General features: G+C 46.8%; 1 protein-coding gene across 1 annotated transcript in view; it reads left to right on the forward strand.

Moving 5' to 3' along the window:
* Window positions 1–19502, forward strand: part of BAIAP2L1 (BAR/IMD domain containing adaptor protein 2 like 1) — a 517223-nt gene that overhangs the window by 479068 nt on the left and 18653 nt on the right. The window contains exon 12 of the mRNA XM_069210135.1: window positions 16997–17177. Coding sequence (XP_069066236.1) covers window positions 16997–17177 — 181 coding nt within the window. The remainder of the gene's footprint in view (window positions 1–16996; window positions 17178–19502) is intronic.

Genomic DNA, 19502 nt, shown 5'->3' on the forward strand with positions numbered 1-19502 from the left:
ATCTTTGTTATGTATTTGATGTGCATCTCTTTTGAGCTGCTTCACTGCTCCCCTTGCAGCTTCTTACCCTCGAGACAATGTTCCTCATCACTGTAATATTGAGACAAATGAGTGAGCTGTAGGTTCTTTGTGTCAATCCACCACACACCACCTTCTTTCTAAACAAACTGGTTCTGTGTATAAGAGCATCCTTGCCTAACTTTGTGAGGTCGTTCCAGGAAAGTCAGACCATCGCTTGGACCCCAAAAGAGTGCTGAGCTTTTTACATTGTCCTTACTAAAGAACACTGGGTGGAGGATCAGCTCTTTGTGGTGTTCACAGGACCATACAAAAAGGTAAGACCAGGCAAAAAAGCTTTCTAAAGTACGCATTGGACAAAAAGCAAACTCCCAGCTTATAGTGTTATTGGGAAAGTCTTTTTTAACACAATAAAGGATGAGGAGCACAGTGTTCGCAATTTTCAGCAAATGTGCTGCGAAAAAAACAAACTTTGTGCAGTGCTTGTTTATTTATGACGTTGTCTCAGTGTTTCAACTGCTGTCTGGATGTTAGGGGTGCACACTGCAAGTTACACAGTACTTCCCAAATGCCTTATTGCAGGCTACCACCATTCCCCTGTTCACTTCCCCTTAGCCACCCCTATCTCTCCTTATAACCACGCTTGGTGTCAGAAATCCCTGGTGGTGTTAGTATGCTGGAGGGTACTGTCCCTCTAACTAAAAAATGTCTCTGGCTGACATACTTCACCTCAGACATAGCACCACCATGCTGACAGCCTCTGTGCATACTGGGAGGTTAGTTCTCCAATTATTCAGGTCCAGTGGAGGCATCAATGCAGCAATGAGAGATCATTGATCAGGCTCTAATTCCCTCACCTGGGACCCCGCAGTGCCAGGCGCGCGGAAGGGAGCAGTGTTTAAACCAAAAGAAAATGCACTCATTTTCACTGGCCACCTCTGTATGCTCACTTTGGGGTGTTTGATGGCTTTCGCTCGTTAGTTAAACAGGGCTTTCTCATCTGAATTATTTCCTCCAGTTGTGGGGTGCACACTCCCTTTCACATAAAAGCAAACCCATAGTTGCCAAGTAGCGTCATGTTAGGTGACTCTCTTGGCCGGTGGTGAATTTTTATTCAACCACAATGTGTTTTGCCATTTGTACTTCCACTAATAAAATTAAAAACAAAGGCTCGAAATCCCCGTATGTAAAAAGCATGTGTTAAACCTACCCTCTTTGTCAGAAGATGATTTACATAAAGTTTGATAGCTATGTAGATTAGAGACTATTAAGACATCAGTTTCAAATAGTTCATGGTTTAAAATGAAATCACGAGCAAGCAGCATGCATAACTATTACAGGTCAATAAAATAAAGTGCTTCAACTATGCTGCAAAAAATATCGTAGTGTTCCACAGTCTCAAAATGTTGCCGCAAAATTCCTTAATTTTGTGCTGCACTATCCTGGGGTGTTTGAAAAAGGAGTCTCCGGAAGGACATTCCACCAGATCCAAAGCTGCCACCACTGGGATGACAAGCTGAGTTCCTGTTCTGAACATCTGCCTGGCGGCTTTGTGGGTGTCCCTCCATAAGTTCATAAAGCACTATTGTCTGGACAGCAAGGTTTGCTGAGAGTGCCATTTTCCTGCTTGATCCTACAGGACATTTTGGTTTGAACCAATTCACAAACCTACCTTCCACTCTGGTATCTGTTCTAAAGGTGGGAATCTGCAGTTAGAAGTCTCTGTTAGGAAAACAAATTACTTACCTTTGGTAACACTCTTTCAGGTAGAGACTCTAACTAACCACAGATTCCTCACTATCTGCCCCACCCTCCCTGTTTTGTGAATTGGTCTCTACCCATTCATAAGATCCGACATCAAAGCTATTTTTTTGTTGGGGCTCTGTGTCTGTGTGGGTGCGGACAGCCTTGAAAGCAGCTGACGTCAACATGCAGGACTGTTGCCTGTATGGACACCATTTCCAGAGCGGAACAGCATCATTGCGGAGCCGCACAGTGCCACCTACCTGCGCTCAAAAGTACTGCTCAAAACTTTTCAAATCCAGCCTGTGGCATGAGGAATATTCAAAAGGTTAGGAGTCTACAGTTAGAGTCTCTAGTTGAAAGAGCATGACCAAAGGTCAGTAACATGTTCATCTAGACACACCCTGGAATTTCTAGAAAAGCCTCTCTAGGAATGTGCCATCTTTCTAGCATAGTTACCCCCACTTTCTGATGGATACAACTACCTGTGGATTCCTCACCTGATGAATACTCCCATGGCGCCAGCATTTGACGGAAATCTTCTTACTAGTCTCTGCACGTCGACGAGGACGTCACTCTAGCCCACGCGACGCCGTCTGACGTCATACAGGCAATAAGAAGTCCTCGCCGACGTGCCGATGACAGTTCCCTTTTTTCCGTGCATTCGAAACGGTTATCTTCGAGGGAGTTACTGTTACCTTCGTGGTTACAGTGTATTGTCTGCTGCGTAGTCTTCTCTGCGGTAACAATGTCTCAGAGGAAGTCGGGTTTCAAGCCCTGTCGAGAGTGTGGGGGCAAGATGTCAGTTACAGATCCTCACTCCGACTGTCTATGGTGTTTGAGCTCCGACCACGACGTCTCGACTTGCGATTCATGTCAACACATGAATCCGAAGGCCCTCAAAGAGCGCGAGGCCAAGTTATTCATGGCAAAGTCAAAGAAGAAGGAGAAACATCATAAGAAGTCTTCTTCGCCAAGGTCTCACCGGCGTCATCGAGACTCCCGGCGCCGTAGAGACTCACGACGTCACTCCAGCAAGGAGTCTCGTTCGAGGTCACCTTCGGCTCGGCGTCGGAGGACTTGGGAGGTCAGCCCCACGGTCACGCCGCATCCATCGACGCCGTTGCCCTCTCCGGCGTCACCGACTTCACCTGGTCAGGCGTCAGTGATTGAGGTGGTGCAGCCTCTTGTGTTTTCTCCGGCGTCGCAGACGTCGAGGCCGGCGTCGGGGTCGCCCTCGATCCAGGCACCCCAGTATCCGGCTTTTCCCACTCCTGGAGCCGATAGTACCGCGTTTCTTAATGCGATGTATACCATCTTTCAGCAGATGGCTCCAGGAGCTGCTCCGGCTGGTCCTTCGGGGCCCTTGGCCTTTTCGTTGGGTGATCCTGCGCCTCTTCGGCCGGCACCCTTTATGCCCTTTCTCCCTTTTGGGAATGTGGGCTCGGCGCCGGTGCCGGCGTCGGTGGCTGCTCCGGTGGCTTCGGATGTTTCGGCCCCGGAGGTTGCCCCTCCGTCGAAGTCAGGATTTTGCCCTGTGACTCCGGTTGGTCCATCGGCTCCAAGACCTCGTCCTCCGGCTCCTGCCTCGGCGCCGAAGCTGCCTGTGGCGCCGGACGCGGCGTCAGATGCTTCTGGAGATCGGCGCCGTTCTTCGACGTCGGCGGAGGCCATGTCGACTCCGCGTATCAAGGAGAGACTTCATTCGAGGAGGCGTGCTCTCCGTCTTTTAGAAGAGCAAGAGTACCAGCGAGTCCTAGAGGAGGGAGAGATTGAGGACTCTGGAGACGGACTGCATGGTCTGGATACAGCCAGTGGGCTGGACACTTCCCCTGAGTGGGACCTTTCATCTCCAGGGGAATATACGGAGGAGGCTGCTTCCTTTCATGCTGTGGTGAGGAAGGCAGCGAGCTTTTTGGACCTGCCTTTGCCGGTGGCAGAGGCAAAGCAGAATTTGCTGACAGAGGTATTGCATCCGGCCTCTGCTGCAGCTGAGCCTCTCTTGCCATTTAATGAGGCTTTGCTGGATCCGGTGTTGGAGGTGTGGAAGAAGCCGGTGTCTTCCTCGGCCGTTCATAGGGCTGTGGCCAGGAGGTATCGAGCTGCACCATCTGACCCTGGCTTTCTCTCTAGACACCCTACGCCGGAGAGCTTGGTGGTGCAAGCCTCCTGTTCCTCAAAGTCAGCGCCTGGTTCCTTCCCGACGGTGCCTGGAGACAGAGACTCCAAGAAACTGGATGCGCAGTCCAAGAAAATATTTTCGTCATGCAGTTTGGCGTTGAAGGCCACCAACGCCACGTGCATTCTGGGGAGGTACATCCATGCGCTGATGGATGATATTTCGTCTTCATTCACGGAGCTTCCCCAGGGTCTTTTGGATGTGGTCTCGGACGCCCAGGCTGCCGCGACCCAGATTATCCAGTCTGGGCTGGACACGACCGACTCGGTGGCCAGGGCGATGGGCACGGCTGTGGTGGCAAGAAGACAGGCCTGGCTCCGAAACTCAGGGTTCTCTGCGGATGTGCAGTCGACCCTGCTGGACCTCCCGTTTGATGGGGACAGACTGTTTGGAGCCAAGGCAGATTCAGCCTTGGAACGATTTAAGGAGAGCAGAGCCACAGCCAAATCGTTAGGACTGCAAGCTCCTTCTTCCTCTGCCTCTTCTAGAATTTTCAGGAGGTTTCGGGGATTTGGGCGTGGCTCTTATTCCTCTTCCTTTCGGGGGAGGTTCCAGCAACCCGCCTCTTCCCTCCCCTATAGGTCAATTAGAGGGAGGGGGAGGGGTGGGGTCCGTACCAGAGGAGCCTCTCAACAGCACTCTGCCTCTTCCTCGTCCTCTGGAGGGGTGCAGCAGGGGAAGCAGCCTTAGGCTTCCACCGTTTCCCACTCACTCCTCTCCTGTAGGGGGAAGATTACAGCTTTTTCTCCACAAGTGGAAGTCTATCACAACGGACACTTGGGTTCTCGGCATTGTGGGAAAAGGCTACGCCCTTCCCTTTCGGGAGTTCCCGCCCCTCATCCCGCCCCGCCCATCTTATTGTTCAGAAGAACACCTCCTGTTGCTAGAACAGGAGGTTCAAGTCCTCCTTTCAAAGGGCGCGGTAGAGTTGGTCCCAGAGCAGGAAAAGGGTCGAGGTTGTTACTCAAGATACTTCCTGATTCCCAAAAAGGATGGTCAGTTGAGACCAATCCTGGATCTGAGGATCTTGAATTGGTTCCTCAAACAGGAAAAGTTCAAGATGCTGACCCTAGCACAGGTGCTTTTGGCGTTGAACAAGGAAGATTGGATGGTGTCTGTCGACTTGCAGGATGCTTACTTTCATATCCCGATACTCAAGTCGCACAGGAAGTATCTCCGGTTTGTGGTAGGGTCGCAGCACTATCAGTTTGCGGTCCTCCCGTTTGGTCTTACTTCAGCACCTCGAGTCTTCACAAAGGTGATGTCAGTGGTTGCGGCGGAGCTCAGAAGGAAGGGGATAGCAGTATTCCCTTACTTGGACGACTGGTTGATCAAAGCCAAGTCCCCGGAGCTTGTGTCGCATCATCTGCAGTCAACAACCCAGTTGTTGTTCGACTTGGGCTTTTCGGTGAACGTGCCCAAATCTCACCTGGAGCCCTCTCAGCGCCTCCTGTTCATAGGGGCAGTACTGGATACAACATTGAGTCGAGCCTTTCCTCCGCCTCAGCGGATTCAAGATATTCAGGAATTGGTTCCAATGTTTCGAAATGGAGCGGTAGTTCCAGTCCTCAAGGTCCTTCGTCTGCTCGGTCTGTTCGCCTCCTGCATTCTGTTGGTCACGCATGCTCGCTGGCACATGAGGGCTCTTCAGTGGTGCCTCCGAAGGCAGTGGTCTCAACACAAGGGAGATTTAGAAGGTACTGTCAAGATCTCCAGAGATGCTGCTGTGGAATTGAAGTGGTGGATTGCGGGCAACAATCTTTCACAGGGGAAGCCGTTCGCGCAGTCGCCACCAGTGGCCACGGTAATAACGGATGCCTCCACCCTAGGATGGGGAGCTCATCTGGGGGATCTGGAGATCAAAGGGCTTTGGTCTCCAGAGGAACAGGTGTTTCATATCAATCTGTTGGAGTTACGGGCTGTACGTTTGGCTCTCAAGGCCTTCCTCCCATCCCTTTGTGGTCAGTCGGTACAGGTCCTGACGGACAATACTACCACGATGTGGTACATAAACAAACAGGGAGGAGTAGGGTCGTACCTTCTCTGCAGAGAAGCTCTTCGGCTATGGTCCTGGGCAAAGGACCATCAGATTTGCTTGGTGGCAAATCATCTGGCCGGGGTCTTGAATGTACGTGCGGACAGTCTCAGTCGCCAATTCTCGGCAGACCACGAGTGGCGTCTCCATCCAGATCAAGTCTGTTTAATCTTCCAGATGTGGGGGTTTCCTCGGATAGATCTGTTTGCCACTCGGGAGAACGCGCATTGCCCGTTATTCTGCAGCCTCCAGTATCCGATGCAGGGAGCGTTGGGGGACGCGTTTCAGATAACCTGGTGCGACCAGTTGCTTTACGCGTTTCCCCCCATACCCTTGATTCCTCGAGTGTTGAGGAAAATTCGCCAAGACCGGGCCCAAGTCATCTTAATAGCTCCGGATTGGCCAAGGAGGGTATGGTACTCCGACCTTCTCCAACTCTCACTGTGCCCTCCGCTCCGTCTCCCTCTCAGGGCAGACCTCCTCTCGCAGTCGCAGGGGCAGGTTTTACACCCCAACCTCCAGAGTCTGCACCTACATGCTTGGAGATTGAACGGGGCAACCTGAGTTCCTTCTCTCTCCCGCCTGATGTAGTGGATGTTATCTTAGCGGCCAGGCGACACTCCACTAAATCTATCTACGCTAATAGGTGGTCTAAATTTGTTATGTGGTGTGGAGAGAGACAGATTGATCCCTTACATGCTCATCTGTCACATGTTTTGTCTTTTGCACTGTCTCTAGCGCAGAAAGGTTGTGCAGTAGCTACCATTAAGGGTTATTTGTCGGCCTTGTCAGCCTTCATTTGTCTTCCAGACCAACCATCGTTATTTAAATCCCCTATTGTTCTCAGATTCTTGAAAGGTCTTCTGAATCAATATCCTCCAAAACCATTCGTTATGCCTCAATGGGATTTGTCCTTGGTCCTGACTTTCCTTATGGGGTCCCCTTTTGAGCCTATGCATTCTTGCCCCTTAAGGTATTTGGTTATTAAAACAGTATTCCTGGTAGCTATAACATCTGCAAGGAGAGTGAGTGAGTTGCAGGCCTTATCGGTTAAACCCCCTTATATAACGTTTTATGGGGATAAGGTGGTGTTGAGGACCAAGGCTGCTTTCCTTCCGAAGGTTGTTTCACCCTTCCATTTGGCTCAGACAATCACTTTGTCCACGTTTTATCCTCCGCCTCATCCTTCAAAGGAGGAAGAAAGACTACATCGCCTGGACCCAAAAAGGGCGTTGAGCTTCTATATCGACAGAATGAAGGATATCAGGCTGGAGGATCAGCTGTTTGTCGGATACGTGGGCAAGAGGAGAGGAAAGGCAGTCCACAAGAGAACACTCTCCAGGTGGGTTGTTCTTTGCATTAAAATCTGTTACTCTTTGGCAAAGAAGGATCCGCCTGAGGGCATTAGAGCTCACTCCACCAGAGCTAAGTCGGCCTCTTCGGCCTTGGCCAGGGGTGTTCCTGTGGTCGACATCTGCAAGGCCGCAACTTGGTCGTCCCTTCACACTTTTGTGAAACATTACTGTTTGGACTCTGAGGTCAGAAGGGACGGTCATTTTGCACGGTCAGTGCTGCAGGATTTCTTGGTTTGACCATTTAGGCACCCACCGCCGGGCGTGGTACTGCTTTGGGACTCTATTCATCAGGTGAGGAATCCACAGGTAGTTGTATCCATCAGAAGAACGAGTTACTTACCTTCGGTAACGACTTTTCTGGTGGATACATTAGCTACCTGTGGATTCCTCACGGTCCCACCCGCCTCCCCGTTGCCTTTTTGGTCTCTCCAAGCAATCCTTGAGTGTGCTCCTTTTGGTCTTCAAAGTTGCAATACATTTTGCATGTATGATATTTGTATATATGTGTATATTTATATATAAATCTATATATATATTGGGTATATACATGATTCGTATGTATAAATATATTTATTTGTTTAAAAAAAAAAAAAAAAAGGTTATATTAAATCTACAGCTATTTTATTGCAATGTTGTGTGATTTACAATATTAAGAGATGTTGCTTTGCTCTTTCATTGCATTGGGTTATTATTATTCTCATGCACGTAAAAAATGTTGGTACTGTCATCGGCACGTCGGCGAGGACTTCTTATTGCCTGTATGACGTCAGACGGCGTCGCGTGGGCTAGAGTGACGTCCTCGTCGACGTGCAGAGACTAGTAAGAAGATTTCCGTCAAATGCTGGCGCCATGGGAGTATTCATCAGGTGAGGAATCCACAGGTAGCTAATGTATCCACCAGAAAAGTCGTTACCGAAGGTAAGTAACTCGTTCTTTTGCTCTTTCACCACCGAACCTGGTCACTGCACTTAGAAATTATAAGCCACCACTCTGGTTGGCCCTTCAGCCCAATGGCAGGGTTCATGTCTGCTAAGCGTGAGGGTACACCTGCATGAGCATGGTGCCTCTACAGACCCCAGGCCAGTTCCTGGACTCTCTAAGTGCAGGGAAGCCATCTTAAAGTATGTAGTGGACACTGGTCAACATGAGTGGTCCAACTACTTGATGGCTTATCCCAACCTGGGCATGTTTAGTATCAAACATGTTGGAATCATGCAACTACACCGACTTCAGTGTTAGTTGCATGATGCCATGTACTCTGAGGATTCCTTATAATCTCCCCCCCTCTCCCCTCCCCCCCCCCCCTGACCCCCCCCCCCCCCCCCCACCCCCCTTCTGCATGTGCAGCCTTAAGGGGTCTAGTTGCCAGGCTCACGCCAGAGAGGCAGAATAAAATATTCCTGCAAGGAAGAGGTGTGACCCCCCCTCCCCCTGTGTATTAGGTGTGTAAGGACTGGGGTGGGGTGGCCTCTGAGCACCACCAGACTGCTTTGAAGGGTACATTTGGTGGACTCCTTGCATTATCTGGTGTGCACCTTATCAGGAACCCCCAGTTCCCGCTCTGGTGCGAAACGGCACAAAGAACAGGGGACTGACCAACCCATTGTCTAGTTCTTTCCTTTGGGAGGTGCACAGAGAGATGCCAGATGGCCTCTTTATTCTGCTATCTTGGAAATATCATATGCAGGGGCCCCTGGGAGCATCTGACTGGTTAGGCCAGGTAGATGACGTCCCTGACCCCCTCTGATAGGTGAATCACTTCAGAGAGTGACCAACCCCCTTTTTGGGTTACATAAGGGCTACCCCATGGGTGGGTCCTCAAATTTGTCGAGCAAGACTATCCAAGGAACTCTCTGCAAGACATCATCTGCTCCTGGCCTCTGGAACTGCTGCTGGTCTGCTTTGGAACTGAAACACATCTACTCCTGGTGGAAAGGCTCCCACTGCACATTGTTTCTCCAAATCCTGCAAGAATTCTGCAACAGCCAAGGCTGTGCATCCTCCAGGTTCACAAACACTCTGTTTTGCACCTAGAAGCACAAAGGAATCTCCCTTGGGCTGAAGGTGTCGCTCCCCTGCATCCGCAGGCAACTTAAAACAACATCGACCGGCTGGTGGGGTCTGCTGTCCCACTGACATCCAAAGACTCTGCCTCACAGGTAGTGAGTCTGTGGCCTTCTCTAGGTCCTGCTTGTCTTCTCACCACCTCGGGAGATTGTGGGCCCCTGCTCCTTCCACTGGACTGGAACTCCTGTGCACTGTGACTATTGCACTTGCCAAGGCATGTTGACTCTTCCTCCAGGAGATCTTCAGGCACCAAGAAGCTCCGGCCTCCAACACTCTGCATCTCAAAGATCAGCCCCTGTCCTGCAACTCCTGTGACGTGGGACTTCTGTTTTATTGTGCTGCTGAGGCCTCCTTGTGACTCCGTGTCTATCACCTGTGGGTTACGCGTGGGGGCTCCATCGACTTCTGCTGGCCTTCCTGTGTGCTGAGGGCCAGCCCTGACTCCACCTCCTTGGTAGAGTCTTGTGAACCTTGCTGGACCCCAAAACATTGCAAATACTTCTTCAGCTTCTCCTTGCACTTGCCAGTACTTGTTGGTGACCTGGCTGGTCACTGACCCTCCTGTAATCCGGCGATTATTGATGGACAGCTCAGAGGTGACTCCTGATATCTTCTGCCGCTCCTGGGCCCCACAGCTGGACTTCTTCTTTCACCGGGTTACAGGAACTTCACCTTCCAGAGAGTGGGCATTGTCACGTGTACCACATGGGCACCTCCAAGAGAGCTGGACTCTGTCCCCTTCCTTACTGGTCCTCCACGTCTGGAATCCACGTCTGGGTTCCACTGGCCTGGTCCACGGGTTGTAACAGCAGCTGGACAATCTGAGGCAGCCAGTGACCTCTGAGAGAGTCCCTTCTCCCCTCTGCATTCAGGTCCCCTGGTGTAGGTACTCTTTCTTCTGGGTATCCCGGGGTGGTGGTCCTCTCCAATCTTCCTCTTGTCTGATGGTTTCCTCAGGGTCCATTGGGAAGGGTCCTAAATCCCACAAACTCCAACCACAACTACCTGTGTTAGCTTATAGGACAACTGGGAGGGGAGCTACCTTGCACCTGGTTTGCTGGGGACACTTACAGCACTTACCTCTGGTGTTTCTATCTGCCCCCAGCTCCTAGCTAATTACCACACTTACCTTGGTTGGGTTCACTATTTCACATTCCTCTTTTTTAGTATATGGCTTGGCTCTCCCATAGGGCCCTGTATATTTGTATGCTATTTCTGTTGGTTATTATGTGTATATATTGTGTGTATATATCTCCAAATGTAGCTATACCAATGCTAGTTAAGTAGTAGTGCTATAATAAAGTGATCTTTATTTTTGCAACACTTGTGTGGTTCTTTCTTGTGAGTGAGTTAATGTCTGACTCCTGTGGTATTTCAAATGCTTTACATTCCTCCTGGATAAGCTTCAGCTGCTCACCTCAGCTACTCCTAAAGAGCTTTTGCTATTTGGACACCAGTCACTATCACTAAAGGTTGCCTGGACTCAGTATAGGGTGCCACACCATAGGTGTACACCATACACTGAGCCAGCCTCCTACAACCTCCATCCTACACCTAAGATCGTTCACCAAATGAATTTGCAAGAACTTTAACAAGAAACGTTTCTTCACCTAAAAGGATCAATATTGAAATTAACAACATGCAAAACTAAATTGGGTTTCTATTTCTAGTTCTTCCTGGGCTGAAAGAGAATTGGCGGAGGAGACCAGTTTTAGGCACTGGAGAACTGAACAGATTTATGAAGAAGCAGTCCTTTCATGTGGTCAACATGCAGGAAGTCCTTCTATTGCTTCAGGAGGGGATGTTCCTCCATGGATCATCCAGATGCTTACTTCCATGCTCTAATACACCTTGATTCACAGGCAATATCTCCAATCCCCTGTGGCACGGCACCACTACCAATTACCAATTGAAAGCACTCCTTTTAAACTTGTCAGTTCTTGCATATTCATGTCTTGCATGTTAACTGGTCCCACTTTTTTTTGTAGTCAAGAACAAAAGATAAATCCATACTTGTATAACTATATTGTCAAGTTGTGATCGGATGAAGACGCCATCCCCGCACAGCTGCTTGTCCCATCGTCTTCCATCGGCTTGGTTTAACACTGAATGTACAAAGATTTTCCATCTTTCCTGCGACAAAGCTTCAGTTCCTCTGAGCCATCCGAGACATACAGCTCAGAAAAACATTTCACGCAGCATCGTGAGTTGCAAAACTTCAGCCTTTGATGAAGACCTTCTTTTCCAAAGAAACGGTCCCAGTCAGGGCCTTCAAATCATTGCTGAGCTTAATGTCAGCATGCATCAGTTTAGTGCCTTTCTAGAGATTGCTGATGAGGCTGATACAGCAAGAGGCACATCAGCAATGGAGGCAAACAACAGTATCTCGTAATGAAGCGTTTGTGGGATGCAGAAACCACAAACAGACTGTGCAGTGTGGAGATTCCCAAGCAGTCTCAGTCAGCCCTATCTTTCCAACCCACAATGGACAAAATCACAATAGATGCATTGATGGTGGGGTGTTTTCATGCAGGAGCTGTCTAGAGGCCTTTAGTGGGAAGAGGACAAGTCCCTCCATATAGACATTTTAGAGCTGCAGTCACCATACCAGGCCAATGTATGTTGCGCAAGCAACTGCATGAGCTCGATGCATTTCATCTCCAAAATGTTACACACAAGGTCTCTATTTCTATCCGAGGAGGTGCAGATGCTGTGGAACTAGTCTATAGCAAACAAGGTGGATATTAGGGTAGAACATCTATTTGTCAATTCATTGGATACCATTGGCCCCCATAAAGCTGGTACTCCAAGGCCAATCTATTCCTGATAGCTCTTAAGTGGCCTCAACAATCATGCTTCTCCATCCACTTCCATCTTTTGGGACAGCCACAGTAGATGCTGCCATACAGACCACATCTCCTTTATTTCCTTCCTAAGTTTCAGAGACATATCCTCCAACCCTGCCTCCCATTGTTAAACTTGGCAGAATCATTCCTCAACTTCTACAGAGTGATCATGTGAATCTCACACAGAAGTGCATAAACATTCTAAGAGATGCCAGACATCCAGCTACCTGGGCCACTACATCCTTCAAGTGGACGAAGTTCTGCACCTGATGATCATAGATGAGTTTTGATCCAACCAAATGGCAAGAAAGAATTGTTCCATATCTACTTCACTTGAAGCAAGGCTTACACTTTGAAGTCATTACTGCTCACAGATAATATCGTTCACAATCCTATTTTTCATTGTTCTATTAATCAAGGATTTTCCTTAGGATATCAAGAGTGGTTATTCTAACATGGAGTCCTTGGCCTCCCTGATTTTAGTCCTCTAGAAGTCCCCAGCACACATGTATCTGAACATATCCACAAAACGTATTTGCAACGTCTTAATTTCTCATGGCATTCGCTTCACCCCATAGAGTTAATGAGATTCAAGTTTTATGCTCTCTGAAGTTATATTCAATATTCCTTAAGAATGAGGATAGTCAAGAGGATTCATCCATGTTTCCTTCCTAATGTAGTTTGGCACTTCTGTATAAACCAGTCTGTTTCCTTCGCAACTTTTTTTTCAAAACACTCCCTCTGTAGTTGAAAGGTCTCCTCATCTGCAGGATAGTGTTAAGGTTGTACGAAATGCAGGCATTTTTTGTCCTCTCGGGGCCTATTACCAACGGTTTAGCAATGTCAAAAAGTCAATTTCCTGCTGAGGAGTTTTTTGTAACATCTGCTGAAACCACAAATCTAACAAGACTAAACAAATATACCGAAAGGGCACTCTACTAAGGGCAAAGCAAAGCTCTGCTGCCTTGTTAAGAAACACACTTATTGCTTAGTTCTGGAGATCCATCTAAACGTTTATGAGTCCTGTTCCTCCACTCTTGCGCTGGAGGCCTTATCAGTTCTACCTCGTCCGGTAGCAACTTTGACTACTCTGGTGCCTACTTTGGATCTGGACCCAATGCCTACTTCTGATCAAGAGCTGACATAACCCTGCACTACCCTTTGTTCCATTACAATGTGACCACGGCACAGACTCCACCTTTTAGAATAACCCTAGTCTCTCCCTTTAAGCCAGTACTACTGCAGGCAGGAAACCTTGTTCTGATCAGATTCTTATGTCCTCTTACCAAGCTGGAGTTACCTGAATGTCTTCTGCATCATAGGATGCTGTGCACATGCCTGTGGGATTTGGTTAGTGAGAGTTTGTTGGGCATGTCTTGCAATTCAGGAATGCTTTTGCACAGACAATTCAGGATGGACAAGGCCTCTCTAGGTATGTTCTGAGAGCTGAAAGGACTGTGTAGGTCGCCCCTTTTGGTACCACTGTAGCCATTAGACATTACGCCTGATGTGTTCCACATGATTTTTGGGTGTTTGTTCAAGAATGCCTTATGTACATGCCATTCAATGTTTTCATGATGTTTGGTGAAAAAACGGACTATGTTCTAGCGCTTCAAAGACAAATGTGCTCCAGCCGGGTTTTTGGTTTACTATCCTGGCCCATCAATTCCACCACCAATACTGAAAGTTTAGAGGATGCAGATGGGGGTCTCACTTATCGTCAGAGGCAGCCCTCGCAACAGCCAGGGGAGCCCTTTCTTGACTTGAGAGGACGTGGTGGTAGCAGAAAGCGTGGCCGTCAGAAAGGACTTCATTTCTTTCTCACCTGCTACAGCTGCAGTCAAGCTGCTTTCATTTCCACTCGCATGGCCTGATGCAGAGTTCGGTTTTTCCTTGCCAGCTGCAATCATAATTATCTCATATCTGCCCATCAAAGGTAGTATTATCTTAAACAACGGAAGCCATTGTCTTTATAAGCAGTTACAGTCTAGATGGTACTACATAAATCACACTTATAATAGGATACAAATTAATGGATCTAAGAATTGTTGGAAGAAAGCCAAGAAATCGACATCATGGATATCACAAATCAGTGGTGTAATACCCGTTAGTGGGATGGGAAGTAGAGACAACTTTTGTTTTGAGTCTTTTGAAAGTTCTGATATGTGGCACATGGATTTCAACTGCAAGGTAAAAAAAGATTGAATTACATTGTTAAAGTAGAAATGATGCCTTTGCTGTGAGTGCAAAAGTTCAGAATGATCCTTCTACATGTCCATTCCCACGCAGGTTGTGAAAAACAAATGAGAAGAAAATAGGAAAGCACACATACATTCGCGATTTTCTCAATTTATGGTTTAACACCAAGGTGTGTTAACATGAAATGATGGACTCATTAATGAGCTTAGAAAATGAGTGTCGTAATTAGCCACAGAGTGATGTATGTTAAATAAATTGTAATTGATAGATGCTTTATTTTGGCCAACAGAGAACCCGCTAAAATTGTAAATGCCACCCAGCGAAACGTCCTCGCATGACCTGTGAGAAAAGCATTCTCCAGTTGGCAACTCACTAGATTAATTCACCACGGAGTTCAGATCCGGCAAAGGGACTGGAACAGGGAAGAAATTAATTAAAGACATTTGAGAGAGAAGATCAAATCTCCCCTCACCTTATTTAGTCTGTTTCATGCTAAAAAGGTTACTGTCCATCCTCTGATATGAGTGAGAAATGTCAGGAACAATAACAAATAAATGACCATCAAAAACGTACCAAAGGTCTACCAGCTTTCAACTTCGGATTGCTGTCTGTATAGTGCTTTTTTTCCTGGGCATGCCCAGGTATATGTGTTCGTCAAAGTCTTTTATTGTTACCAAATATTCCGGGTGGATGTCCTGCACTTAAACAGGGACTCATCCTTCATTCCCAATTATGTGACACATAAACTTTGTTTTGCCTGTGTAAGAACCCCACTGTTGAAGGAATCCAACACTTGGTGTTAGGCGCAATAACCATTGTCCACAGTTCATTCATACCCTCAACCCCACCCATGTTACCTGCATTCTATGTATGTCCACTGTTACAATCAAGACTGAATATTCTTGTGTTAAATATTCAAGACCAGTGTGTCCTGCATTTGCCCTCCTTCATCCCTGACATCCACAGGCCACTCAACATTGTCATCCCAGTGATCCGTCTTAAAGTTGGACTGTTGTCATGTCAGTGTGCCCATTCTTACATAATATGTTGTGTTGTCTTGCCAGTCTCTGCAGGACTCCAGTGTTGAGAACATGGATTGTTGGGTCCATATACACATTACGCTTACAGATAACACTCCTTTTTATGACAGCATCAGCATTACTTCCCACAATGCAGATCGTGCATTTCAGACCAGTATCAAATATTCCTGCACCATGTGCAGTGCTAAGGCCATGCTAGTATCCAAATCACCTTGGGTAGGCAAAGCACCATTGATATGAAAGTGTCCAGATTGCTTCCAATTTATTGAGCATCGATGTCATGCTTTATTAGAGCATCGGTGTCTGCCAGAATATACATTGTTACCAATTAAACAAACAACATTGCCAAAGCCATTAAGTGTCACTTTTTGGACACATTGGCTCTGGTAATGCTTTTTGGCTATGCTAAGCAAAATCGGCAACATGAAAAATAAAGAAAGAAAAAATGAGTTGTGGAGTAATGTTCACATACACGTCATGGTATTGCACCGCTTCATATAGCAGGAGCATGCATGCATGCATGATGTCATATGCGCACGCCTACAGATGGGAATAGACGCTGTTTTCTTTATTTTCATTTTTTTCCCGATTGAAGATGGTGAGCAACACTTGGATTGCTAAATAAAAGAAATTCCACCACACAAGCTCTTCTAGAAGCAGAGCAGCCCAGCAGCAAATGGTAGTTGCCATCCCTTCAATTTGGTGGAGCAATGAAGAAGTAGTGGGAGGAAAGCAACGGAGCGCAGGCGAAAGAGCAGCTATGGGGGTGGAAAGAACTCATTAACATTAAGTCAAGGAAGAGAAAACAGTGGGCAGAGTGGTGGCAGAGTGAGTAACACGTAGTGTGTGGTCTGGCTGGCATAACAAGCAGGGTACAAGTGAGAGTAAGTCTGGGTAGGAGGGAGCAACACAGTGCAGGAGGGCAGTGCAGGGATTTGGGGGGAGAGAAGTGGTATCCAACATATACATATGAAATCATATGCACTCTAACATATATAAACAAATGCACTCTAATGAAGTTATCTATCCAAAAGAAATTACTAGTTGCTTCATAGTGAACAGTGGAAGGATACAAGTCTGCCAGTCAGCAGGATGGTAACGTGGGTATGTTCCCATCCTGGAATGTGGCAACTAGCCATATTCCAAGCTCTGGCTGCACCACTCTACTCCCCCTTCTCTCTGCACCTCCCTGAAGGGAGGGGTAAATAGAGAGCCAGGTCTGTGAGTACAGTGTTCAAGCAGCAAGTGTTGTCATTGACTCCTTCAGAGTCTGAGTGCAGTTCTAGGAAGCGTCCCACACCTGTCCGAGACTCGTTAAACCAAGGGTATATCCCTTGTTCCAGCTGTCAAGTCAGGGTCTGGTTTGAGGGAAAGCCATCCCGTGCAATAAATTGCTTTTTTAATCCTTTCTTAATTCATAATTTTGCAGCTTGTTTCTCCTTTCTGTGTCGCGTTCCTGCTACAAAACACTAATTGATTTTAACCCTTTGTATCTTTACCGATTTCCTATCTAGTCCTTCAACAGTCCGAAGCATCAGTACAGTAAACCTGACTGATAAAAGCAATGTTGTGCTCCCTCCACCCGATTACCTGGACCAGCCGTCATCAAAAGCTTCTACCGACAGTCCACGAGCCTCCATTAACAGTACGGTTGGCAAAGCGACACCCCCACCGCTACCTAGTAGCACGCCTCAAGTGAGTAAAACCCAGAAAGACACCAAGATCTGTCTGATAGCTCTACCATGGTGTTATACAGGACAAACCTATGTTGCTCTGCTGCTTGTTCATGACTGCAGTCATTCCTCATATGAGATCTGTATATTAAAGGCATGTTTTGGAAATCTGTAATGTTATACAAGTGGAAAGTGAAAGAATGTGAATTATCATAAACAAATGTTATCACAAAGACTGTCGTCCTTGGACAAAATATTGGTCACAGGCACACACTCACCAAAAAGTAAAAAATTTCCACGGTTTCGTACCTCTTAAGTTTCCAGGGCAGTATGGAAGGGTTGCAGATTAAAGTTTGTGACAGAAACAAAAAACTTTTCAGACCAAATCGGCTAAACTAGGGTTACCAGAGGGAGACCTCACTAATTCTTTTGACCACATGCCCTTCCAGTATCCTGTACAGATTTTGAATCCATAAATGGACATTGTATTTCATGAGAGCGCCCTAGCAAGCAATAAGTTACTTGGTGCTTGACTTTAGGTTAAATTGTACAGAAAGGCGACTACGTCAGAATTGAGTCAGCACTGAAATCCATATGAGAAAGTGTTTATTGTTTGTCCATCTACCGACCTTTCCAATATTCATCGCCTGCTGAATAACTTCCATGAGCCTAGAGGCTCTCAAAATGTAAAATACTGTTGCGTCAATTTATATAGCAGTAAGTTACATCTAGCATTCGTTGACCTGCATCCATCAGTGACAGAGTTGGTAGACAGCCCTGATACAATGTGCACCGATCAAAACAGAACCCCCTACCTTCTTGTGGTAATTATGGATTGACTTAAAAATAACTTTGCTCATGTGACACATAAGGAGGCAACCGAGGGTGAAGTAAAAAAATTACTGTCAATTAAGGGGAGCTCCCGGGTTGTGTTGTAGTCAGGCCGGTAGTCTGAGAATAAATAGCATCATCACAGGGTTTAGTCCCTGTCTTTGAGGCAACAACAGCCTTAGCAGCAGAGGCAGCCTTAGAACCTCGGAGAACAAATCGAAAAAAGGCAAGAGAGGCAACAGTAGTCCGTGTTTGAGGAAAACGTAGGTAAGCAACAATCAGCAATGTCTCTTTCTCTCTCACCCACCTCCCGAGGGTGCTGCCACAGCAGGATAAATATTTCAGTCTGTCAGTGGCTTTGAGTTCTGAGTATTTCTCATAATGCCAACTATGTCAAGGCTTCTCATGCATCAGTTCTGCCTAGACTTCAAGGAACAAGAAATACTTATCAGTTGCAAGAAAAGCCTGTGTGTCCAATTCAGATAAACAGCATGCACTGGCAAAGCCAATATGTGTGGATTAAAAAAAATAAAAAAGTATTTCTTAGTTTCATATTGATTTTGGTGAATGGAATAATGTGGTTAAAGGATAGATGTATTGTTGAATGCATTCATGGGTGAATTGGAAGTGTGCCTATATGAATGGATAAATCTGAGAATAAATAAATTAACATAAATGGAATGAATAGCTGAACGGATAAGAAGATGAATGGCCTTAGTCATGTTGATCACAAGAGCTATTCTCCATTCTGCTGTCCTTACTGCTTACTCACCCGTTCATCCAACCTTGCACCATTACTCACCCATTTATCCATCCACAAATACTCACATAACCACTGTCTTTAGTGACTAGTCCGTGCATACAGCCTCATACACATAAGCTCACCTGTCACTTACCAAGTACTTTCACCAATTAAAAAGCAGACCCTTTGGCTTTGCCAGTACACCTGTTAGTTGTCTTCTTTAGAAAAAACACCACCAATTGATTGTTATAAACACTCTTTTCCCATTAACAGGAAAATATTTTAAATGGTGGTAACAATGCAAACCACACCATATTTTTCATGCCCTTTTCACATAAAAAAGCTACCATAACAATAATAATTTGCGACACTCTTCCCGTCCAGCATTTCAAATTAGTCTACAACCCACTTTCTCCAGGAACTAAGGGTCCGTGATGAAACCTCTGTACTCCTATCCTCACAGTGCACTTATTGTTCACCCATAATTCTACCCAGTCATGAATCAACATAGTAAGTTTTCTTACTAGCAGACACCTTGTCCATAGAAGTTCCTCCTCTGCCCATAAATGTTCTGCAATTTCCTGGTCCTCCCCCCGTTCGTACACATACCTATATTCAGTTCTTTGCATATGATATGGGCTATGATATACAACCTCACTCTCCTGGGTGTGCGTATCCTTGGGGGGTCTTCCACAATAGGTCGATGTGGCCTTCAATTACCTGATGCGTCTCTGTACCCTTGCGAAACCTAAAACCCATCTACCCCCAGCATTC

Source organism: Pleurodeles waltl, chromosome 10 (genome assembly GCF_031143425.1).
Source record: "Pleurodeles waltl isolate 20211129_DDA chromosome 10, aPleWal1.hap1.20221129, whole genome shotgun sequence".
NCBI lineage: Eukaryota > Metazoa > Chordata > Amphibia > Caudata > Salamandridae > Pleurodeles > Pleurodeles waltl.